Genomic DNA, 10,906 nt, shown 5'->3' on the forward strand with positions numbered 1-10,906 from the left:
CTGCGACATTCAGGAGCATGGTCCTATCACAATTCTTGCCAGAGATCACTCAGATGAGGAAGGATGGGAGTGTCAGTCAGTTGCTTCCCGAATGACAGTAGAAAGGACCCTATCAATTGAAACAGTTGCTTCTTAATAAGTGAGGATTGGGAGCTATGTATCCCCTAAATTTACTACAATTGAAAGTAAATATTATTGAATGAGGTGGGAGAGAGCATAATGTATGATGTCCCAACTAACAGCTGCTAATGATCACAGCACAATTCCAATTCTATTACTAGTTTTTGGAAGGATTCTTGGTTGAATGTGTGCTCATAAGTACTTAAAATGAATTTCACTCGCAAATTATACCATTGCAAAATGATGTTATGCTCATTTTTTTTCAATTACTCGAACTAGGACCTACATAATGATCATAATACTTCACTGTTACAAACGTGGGTGAAAGTATAATAGCTGGGCCCCAGTGCTGGTAGTGCTACGCTGCTTGCATAATGCACCTCTAAATTAGAGAAGGGAGCATGTGTGCAAGAGATCGGACGCAGTGAGAGAAGCACCTGTGACAGAGTTGACAACATAGTTCAGTATAAAGGGAGAGGGGAAACAGGGAAGCATAGTGATGTAGTCTATCCAGAGATTCTAGGCAAGCACGTTCAAAAACATAGTTGCGTTGGAATGAAGGATAAAAAGGAAAGGAGAAATACCAGCAGTGGTGAAAAATGAATGACATCCAGTAACTGTTACATTACTTCACTGTTATCCTGTCCCACCTGCATTACGTTACTTCACTGGTATCTTGCCGCAGCTGCGTCTCTCATTTAGTGTGCTGTCTCGAGAGAGAGCCGAGTTGCGCAACCAGCGTAGCGCTACCAGCACTGGGTCCCAGCTATCATACTTTTACCCAAACGTGTAACTCCAGGTCATGTATTCACAACTCCCCAGCAGCTTTATGTATAAAGCTCTTTTGTTGCAGGCAGAATCTCATCAATCACCCTGCAATTCAGTATACCATCTTAATTTGTTGTTACTACCATATTGTTGTTGTTGTTGTTGGTAGTACTACTACTGTCACTACCACTACTACACATTTTTCTGTTTTCTTAAAGTGACTTAGAAATGTCAGAAATTTTACTTTCTCTGATCAAAGGCCTACAATATAAATAAACAGGACACAGAGAAAAATAAATTGGGAATCTAGAAGAGAGAAAGAGAAAAATCCAATTTAGTTTCTTTGTTGCAAAATCCAGTTATCCAGCACTATGTTCAGCAGGTCATAAAAATTAATTTCAGCATGACACAATAAGCTACCTGGTTGGTTTCCCTCGGGGGCAACTTCGCACAGAAGAAATTGATTTTAACTGTATTTCAGAATAAATGCTAAATCCATCGAGGTAGTGGCATCAATCACTCTGTGTGTGTGTTTTTTTAATGCCAGTGATCATCTCAAGAGAGAAAAACAAACATAATGGTCAACCACAATATTCCATGATTATTTTAATTTTCATGCTTTAAAAATGATTGAGCATATCAAATCCCCATGTTACTCCTTTCTCTCTTTTTAGAATATTGTTTCTGGCACAGTATTTTACTATGGTATATATTTCATTGGTTTCCATATAACATCACGTAAAGCACAAACATTACAATGAATACAGTAAAGCAAAAATCCCATAATAAAGTTCAACATTTATTTTAACATAAGATTTTAAAGTATAAAGTCCAAGTGAACCAGAAAGTCTTCACCTGGCATCAAAAAAGAAAAGTGGGGGAAACTTCACAACAATGCTACCACCAAAAAAATGCTACCACCAAATTTTGCTGAGATGGAATGGAGGAAAGTTGCTTCTGACGACTTCAGCTTTGAGCTAGACATGAGGAGTCTAATATCATTACCTGGATTCCTGAAGAATAGGTGGTCATAGACTGGTTTGCTCATAGTGACCTGAATCCTATAAAGTAGTGGCTCTCAACTTATGGCTCCCCAGATATTTTGGCATTCAGCTCCCAGAAATCCTAACAGCTGGTAAACTGGCTGGGATTTCAGGAGTTGTAGGCCAAAACACCTGGGGATCCACAGGTTGAGAACCACTGCTATAAGCATTGCATTATGTGTAAACACCATGGTCTGACCACCATTCCCTGTATCCACTTACTGGGAAGTATCAGCTATGATCAACAGGAATCTGCTTCCCTTTTGCTTGGGAAGCAAGTGACTGGCATTTCTAGCGCCTTCAAAGGGCAATCTCTAGTACTAAAGGCAGAAGAGGTGTGAAAGGAGGGTTCCTGTTGTGATTTTCCTTTGCACAAGGGACTGGAAACATGGATCAGCTGCATCCCAGTTGACATGGGAGCAGACCCCTGTCAATCACTGATACTGCTGCCTGGTAAGTATGACTTTGGGGACTTTCATGGTCTCTACATAGCTCCTCAACTAGGAGCCCTCAGTGGCAATGGGTTAAACCTTTGTGCCAGCAGGACTGAAGACCAACAGGTTGGAGGTTCAAAACCAGGGAGAGCACAGATGAGCTCACTCTGTCAGCTCCAGCTCCCTATGCGGGGACATGAGAGAAGCCTCCCACAAGGATGGTAAAACATCAAAACATCCGGGCATCCCCTGGGCAACGTCCTTGCAGACGGCCAATTCTCTCACACCAGAAGCAACTCCAGTTTACACATTCATAACTGCTGTAGAGGATTCCAGCTACTGACTTGAAAAGAAAGAACAAAATTATTCATTCATTCCATTTTTATTCTAATACATACAGCTTCTTTTGCATGTGTTGAAAAAACCCTCAAAAGGAAATTATTTAGTGAGCTAGAAGAACCTTCTTGGGCTTAATTCAGTAGACAGATTGGTATTAGTTGGTGAGTTATCTAGGCTTGTCTGTATACATTATTGAAGCTGGCTTGTGAAAGAATCATGAAAGGACTCATAATACAGTAGTCTCATTTATCCAACCTTCACACATCCAACATTCTGTATTATCCAATGCAGTCTTCCTCCTGCACGGATCCACAGCTGTTTCAATACATTGCAATGTTTTGGTGCTAAATTTATAAATACAGTAATTGCTACATAATGTTACCGTGTATTGAACTGCTTTTTCTGTCGATTTGTTGTAAAACATGATGTTTTGATGCTTAATTTGTAAAATCATAATGTAATTTGACATTTAATAGGCTTTTCATTAATCCCTCCTTATTATCCAACATTTTCGCTTATCCAACATTCTGCTAGCCCGTATATGTTGGATAGCAAGACTGTACTGTATCTTCCAAATAACTATTTTGAGGCATGCTCATTTTCACAGGAGTTTTCTTCTAATTCCCCCTTGTTTGTGGCTTATTAACTCCATAGGGATTAGCAATGGCACAATAAGCCCATAATGCAACCCCCACTTTCCACACCCAGGAGATCCTGTAGGAATGTATCTCAGGGGCTGTGTTGTTTTTCTAACGGGCTCCTGTTCTTGTAGCATCTGCAGCAAACAGGATAAAAAAAAACTAGCTGGAAAAGTTTGATACAGGCCAACCAGCCGTTTCCTTTGGAGACAGGAAGTGTTCCACTCACCCCTGTGAAGAGTTGAAGGTTGCATTTCAAAACACCCAATTTTCTTTTTTCATCTTCTTGCTACTTAGGTATTTTGCATACTTGACATTAATAGGGCTGACTTCCTATTCAAAACACTATATTGAATCTCTGAAGAAATTCCTAAAGGAAGCAGATGGTATTGAGATACACATATTCTGTAGTTTAGTAATAAATGGTATTATTAGTTCTGGTTGGTTTTTTAAAGTGGTTTCCTAATATTTACACTGACTATAAGTGGGGGGGGGGGGGATTATAAACTTTTCTTAGAGACTGATCACACCAGAGGAAAAAATCCACTTAAAATCCAGTTTCTGCCTCCTGCAGAAATCTGGGCTTTGTAGTTTAGGGAGGAGCCTTTAACAGCCTCGCTGAAATACAAACCCCAGAATTCTGCAGGAGACAGAAACAGAATTTTAAGTGTATTTTTTCTGTAGTGTGATGAAGTATTTAGTTCTTTCTGAAGTTCCCTGTCCCACACACAAGTTACTTCGCATGCTTGCTATGATTTCTGATAGCAAGATCAAATTTATTGTTAACTGATGACAAAAAATAAAGTCTGGGAGGTCTTCTGAGATGATGGTAATTTGAGGTTTTCACTGAATTGAGTTCAGGGAGAAAGAAAAAGAAACCCGAGGGGTTTCTAGATGAATAAGATGGAACTGGATTTAAGTGGAACATATAAGTAACTATCTGGGAATCTCTGGGTTGCTGTGAGTTTTCCAGGCTGTATGGCCATGTTTCAGAGAAGCATTCTCTCCTGACGTTTCACCCACTCTATGGCAGGCATCCTCAGAGGTTGTGCGGTCTGTTGAAAACTAGGCAAGTGAGGTTTATATATCTGTGGATTGTCCAGGGTGAGAGAAAGAACTCTTGTCTGTTTGAGTCAAGTGTGAATATTGCAATTGGCCACCTTGATTAGCATTGAATGGCCTTGTAACTTCAAAGCTAGGCTAATTGCTTCCTGGGGGATCCTTTTTTGGGAGGTGTTAGCTGGCCCTGATTTATTCTTGTCTGGAATCCCCCCCCCCCCTGTTTTTTGAGCATTGGTCTTTAATTACTGTCCTGATTTTAGAGTGTTTTATCTGGGAATCTGTGTTTTTATCTTGAGTGCTTGTTGCTAGTATGCTCTGCTTGTACATTTGTATATAAAGCAAATATTAGACAGGTTCCCTGAGTTGAAAATTACTGATGCTGCCCATGGCAGATCTGTGGAAGGGAAAACAACCCCTAAAATGTTTGTCTCAAGAAAATATGATCATATTACACTGGATGAGATGGAGTACATTTCCCCACCTTTTCCCACTCACTTAGTTCCACGGTAAAGGGAGGAAAGGAGATGGACTTGCAGTTGTTTATCCCGATTCCAGCACAGGGAGCAGGTGGCCTGGTCTTCATTTTTCCTGTTTTGAGCATATATGTGAACGGGGGTGGTTCTCCCAGAGCTTGGAAGATTACTGAGAAAAGGAATCTGTTGCATTTCATGTTGCCGTCCTTGCCAAACTGTTGGATAATTGTTGTCATTACTGCCCGTGTGGGAGCAGCATCTTCCGTTATGCATGCCCACACATTTATTTAGTTCCTGCTGCCCCACTGACAAAGTCCGCCTCAAAAGATCTTCCTTCTCAGCCCAGGGAGGTCCACAGCTTTCCCCTTCTCCCTTTCTTTCTGTTTCTTCAACACATTTCTTTCTTTTTCTGTTTAAAAACAAAATACAAGCTACGCGGGGACATATGTGGCTCATTGCATCTGCTACCAGCACACTGGGAAGCCTTCCAGAAATGTTAATGGCATAATTTCCCCAAGGCACACTGTGTGTAGAGCCATGGTGTTAGACCACTCTTGCGCAAGAGTACTCTTCTTGTTCTTGGGGGGAGAAACATCTGGAAGGTATCAGCGCTAAGAGGGGGAAAGGAGGAGTATGAATAGCTGTTTCCAATGAAAAGGAACTAGTCCAAACTAACATGTTCCTTTGCAACATGTTACCTGCACATTCTTGTATGAACTGCCCCAGTGCTCAGTGCCCTCCCAAGCTAGATCTCACTCTCTGCCAAAGGATGCTAGGCTGCCCTCCACACACATGTGGTGCCTTTCTACCTGCAAGCAAAGACCTTTTTGTGTTGTCAAAGGCTTTCATGGCTGGAATTACTGTATGGCCATGTTGCAATTGGCCACCTTGATTAGCATTGAATGGCATTGTAGCTTCAAAGCCTGGCTGATTGCTTCCTGGGGATCCTTTGTTGGAGGTGTTAGCTGGCCCTGATTGATCCTTTTCTCGAATTTCACAGTTTTTTGAGTGTTGCTCAAAATTAGCATGTTGATTAGCATTTAATGGCCTAGCAATTTCAAGGTCTAGCTTCTTACTGCCTGGGGGGATCCTTCGTTGGGAGTTGATTAGCTGGTCCTGACCTCACAGCCTCTGAGGATGCCTGCCATAGATGCAGGCAAAATGTCAGGAGAGAATGTTTCTGGAACATGGCCATACAGCCCAAAGGCCTTTTTATTTTCTAAACAGGGTTATAGTCGAAAGAGTCCGGATTTTTGCTCTCTTCTTATTGCTGTGTTTTAATTGTTCCTTTAATTTATTGCAGTAGTTTCTACTTGAATTTTCCTATTGCTCTCCACCTTGAGTTTGAGTTCAGTCATCTCTTTGCACCCAAAGATTCGACCATCTGCAGCATGAATATTTTTTTCTAAAAACCCAAAAGGGACTTGAACAATCCATGGATTTGGGTATCCGCAAGGGTACTGGATCCAAATCCTAGTTGATACCAATGCTCCGCTATGCTATAATAGGCAGAAATGTGGAATATACCTTCAATAAATAATCCTAAATCTTTGATGTGTTCTCTTCCAAAGGACATTACACCCTGTAGCTCAGTAGTTCTCAACCTGTGGGTCCCCAGGTGTTTTGAACTACAACTCCCAGAAATCCCAGCCAGTTTACCAGCTGTTAGGATTTCTGGAAGTTGAAAGCCAAAACATCTGGGGACCCACAGGTTAAGAACCACTGCTGTAACTCATTCCTTGGAATTCCCTATTTTTTGGTGATGCAGAATATGAAATGTAGCAATGTGCCATTTTATATGTTTATTCCACTTCCAGGTTTATCATTACTACAGGCCTAAATGACCACTTTCCTCTGTTGTGAATTTAGGCCTTACACCATGCTGGTAACTTGATAACTGTGTAGACATAATGAGGGAAAGGGTTAACCCTGGCTCATGGTAAAACTGTTTAATAAATAGATCCTTCCTAATAAGAAAGAAAGGTCTAATAAAGGTGAAAGCATACTAAAGACACTGTGTAATGTTTTCTGCATACACCTTGCTAATGTTATTTGTTGTCCAGCTGTCCTACTGTAGCTGAGGATAGATGTGATTTTCAGCATTATGACAATAGGTAAAAATAGGGAATGGGTAAAAATGTTTCTCAAGACTGTGCATATACATCTCTTTTGTTTACATCCATTACTTTCTGGTAAAGCCACACCTAGATAAGTTAAACAAAGAATCTTGTTATTGGCTTATTTTGACTTACGTCCTCGGGGCTGTGGCTTCCTTGATTGAGTCTATCTGTAATGTGGTCTTCCTCTTTTCCTACTTCCTTCTACCTTACTAAACTAGTGATTAATTATCTCGTTAGCCATCAATGCATGAACAGACTTCTTTTCTTTTTTTAGGTGCAAAGTTTCCCATAAAATGGACCGCCCCAGAAGCTGCACTGTATGGACGGTTTACAATAAAATCAGATGTCTGGTCCTTTGGTATATTACTAACAGAGCTAGTAACAAAAGGGAGAGTGCCATACCCAGGTAAGAATCAATGAGTATGTTTTCAGACAATTGTATGATTAAGGTGAAATTTTTGGTTTTAATGCCTCAAAATGAAAAATATATGTACATAATGGTGGAAAGGTGTACAAGAGTACTTTTTCATGAAAACAAGAGATGTCTACACACATAGATCTCCCATACATGAGCACCTTTTAAACTCTTTTTTGGATTTCTGTTGTGGTGAAGAGGAACTATTTCATGGGTCTGTGACTATATTATCTCCTAAAGCTGTCAAAAGGCAGTTCCAGATTGGAGAAAAGCTTCAGGAAATGCCAAGTTTTGATCCTGTACAAACCGATTCTATTTTGAAGATCCACATGACATTTTCTTCATCCCACATGATTTCTTTGGAGTTCACAGCAGTATCAGAGACTTTTTTTTATTCCCACTCCAATGTATTGGAAACGTATTGGTTATTTCCCTTGTGTTCCTACTGTAAGCACAGCTATTGTTTCCAGGATGCAGATTTTCAATAGAGGCCAAACAAGGGAAAGAGGAGTGTTAACAAAACTCACTATAATTCCAGTGCTTAACTAACATAATGTTGCTAAAGAATTTCAGCACTTTAACTATAACTCCTGAAGACTTTCTAAAAGGCCAAGTGGAAATCGGTGAAAATTAATTTTGGAAATGTTGTATGAGACTGTGATAAATGACATGTGGGAGTGAGGAAGAGATACTCACAAGGAAAGAAGAGGGAGAGAAACAGCATATTTCAAGACAGGACTAGATTCAGATCTATGATTTTGCAGCTAAACTTTGCCTATCTATGAAACATGTGGCATTTCTTTGGTAGATGTGGATTTTGGGACTGAAAAACTCTCTTTCAGAAAAGCATGATAAAACTACAGATTTTTCTCTTCAAATTATTATTTTATTCAGCTAGTTCTCGTATTTTTCTAATGCTGAGACAAAACATTTAATATGCCTTTTCGTCATTGTTAAAAAAATGGCATTTCCATTTTGGCCATTTCTAGTAGTAATTTTCATTTTGTATAGATGTTCTTCAAGTGTCATTTTCTATCATCTTCTTTATTTTCAAAGTCCTTGGCTTCATTTATTCATAATGCTGTTCAGTCCTATTATACCCGACAGTGATTTTGTAAATGATTTTGTATTACGTGGTCTGATATGGGCATGATTCAGTGAAGAACTAGACACATTAATCAAAGAAGAGGCATCAAAGCAGACATTCAAGAAGATGAGAGATTATTTTCCATCAAATGTTTAATTCCAAAGTTAAAAATTGAAATAAGAGAGTAATTGATGCAACACCACATTTTTGTTATAAAAAATATAAATTCCAAATTTATAAATTTGGAAATATAAATTTCCAAATTATTGTGGTGGTGGTGGTGTGCCTTCAAATCATTTTTGATTGATGGTGACCTATCACAGGAGTTTCTTGGCAAGGTTTGCCATTGCCTTTCTCTGGTTTTGAAAGTGTGCAACTTGCCCAAAGTCACCCATTGGGTTTAATGGCTGAGCAGGGATTCAGACCTTGGTCTCCAAGCTGCAAACAACTACACCATGCTGGCTACTGTTATTTTTAAGATAATGGCTGAGATCTGTGTTGTCAGACATATATTTAGGTATTCTGTTTAAACACTCTTGTTTTCCTTATTTACCTATATAAGCATTGCTTGTTGTGGCTTCTGTGTTACAGGTATGAATAATCGTGAAGTCTTAGAACAGGTAGAGCGGGGCTACAGAATGCCATGCCCCCAGGATTGCCCCATTTCTCTACATGAGCTTATGATCCACTGCTGGAAAAAAGACCCGGAAGAGCGCCCAACATTTGAGTACTTGCAGGGTTTCCTTGAAGACTACTTTACCGCAACTGAACCCCAGTACCAACCAGGTGACAACCTGTAATTTTCCTGGCCTTTGCAGACTACAATGATCATCATCGAGAGTTGCATTTGCAGCCGACCAAGGCTGACTGGCTTCTCCCAAGGTTGCACCCAAGAGCGCCAAAATGCACTGGAGGCCGAAGATGAGAACTAGAGCTACCTGTCCTAGAAATCTGAATGTCTTCTATGAACAGAAAAATGAACACTTGGTTTTGTTCTTAATCAGAGACTTTGAAACTGCATTCTTTTGATGTTATGTAAACTGCAAAATCTTTTGTTCAGTGTAAATAGTAATTCAGTGCCAATAACTTATCCTAGTGCTTTCCTTTTTTAAAAAAATAATGCAAAATTATGTGATTTTAACTAGTCTTCTCCTGGTTCGACTAAAGTATTATTTTCCAAAAGTGGCCTCTTTTTGTCTACATTTTTTCATGTTCTAACAAAATAAAATCAGGACCAGTGTTTGAGGGTTTTGTTTTGCTTTTGCTTTTATATATAAGATATATGTAAAATATATACATACCTGTATATATAGTTCGTGGGTGCTATTACAGAGGAAACTCATTTCAGAAACAATTAGCCATAATGCTGACGCACCCAGAAAAAGACTAACTTCACTGGAGACGTGAAACACTGGTGAAGTCTCTGAAAGCCAGTGACTGAATTTTTGGCTTTTGCCCAGCATGACTTTTTTAAATTGGATTGCACTTTTTGGTTTGACTGTGTACCTGTAGATCGTTGTAACTTTTTGATCTTTCAGAACTCACGTGCAGCATTTCCAGCAACATTTCCCAACTGCGTGGTTTAATTTTGTGATCGAAGTTGAAATGAACATCTTAAAGCGAGAATATCTGCTGTTGACAATTTGGACTGGAAGGTTGAACTGCAAGTACGTTCCTGTATGAGAATATGTATAATGAACGTTTTCTGAATCTTTTTTTATTACAAAAAATAATAAACCTTGCAGTCACCTGCAATAGTCTCAACCTCATAGCATTCTGGTCATGTCCACATGCTTAACCCATTCATCAGGCATCAACTAGAATACTTTTTTTGCGTGTACCATTTCCCATCGTGAGATAGGTGTTTTAAATGTCCTGTACTGCTAATGAAATTACTTCCATTATGTCTACAAGTGTTGCAGTGGAATTACTATGCACTTCTTTCACGGGAAATGGGAGTGGGGAGGGATGCACACAAGTTATTACTTTTTCAGTTTGTACCAGCCTCAAATTCCTTCCTTCTAACCAAAAAGAAAGAAACAAAAAAGCCCCATCCTTTCTATTTCTCTCTTAAGTTCGTTTTCTAAAATAATGTTACAGTCCTAATTACATTTTGTTATTGTTTTATTTGTAAGTTTACATTTTTAAAATGTTTAACTGTCTTAATTTAGTAATTAAAAGAGAGCATTTTACATTTGTATTTTTGTTCTTTCATTCCAAACACAAACTGATGGGTTGTTGTAGGTTTTTTTGAGCTATACTGATGGGGTTTGTAGCAGAGAGCACAATAGCTCTTGGTTACTTGGATCGGGACCATTATTGATGTATGAAACTGGTTTGAAATAGCTGGACTCAGCCTAGGCTCAGGGCTGGATCTGAAAGTCATTGCATTCTTGTATTTACTGTA

At 39.3% G+C, this 10,906-nt stretch overlaps 1 protein-coding gene across 3 annotated transcripts in view; it reads left to right on the plus strand.

The window, feature by feature from the left end:
- FYN (FYN proto-oncogene, Src family tyrosine kinase) overlaps positions 1-10,699 on the plus strand; it is a 162,804-nt gene extending 152,105 nt beyond the window's left edge. For all 3 annotated transcript variants that reach the window (XM_060753183.2, XM_060753182.2, XM_060753184.2), the window contains 2 exons: positions 7,272-7,403; positions 9,091-10,699. In XM_060753183.2, the coding sequence (XP_060609166.1) occupies positions 7,272-7,403; positions 9,091-9,299 (341 nt within the window). In that variant the 3' untranslated portion in view covers positions 9,300-10,699. The remainder of the gene's footprint in view (positions 1-7,271; positions 7,404-9,090) is intronic.
- The last annotated feature ends 207 nt before the right edge of the window (positions 10,700-10,906 follow it).

Source organism: Anolis sagrei, chromosome 1, assembly GCF_037176765.1.
Source record: "Anolis sagrei isolate rAnoSag1 chromosome 1, rAnoSag1.mat, whole genome shotgun sequence".
In the NCBI taxonomy this organism is placed as follows: Eukaryota; Metazoa; Chordata; class Lepidosauria; order Squamata; family Dactyloidae; genus Anolis; species Anolis sagrei.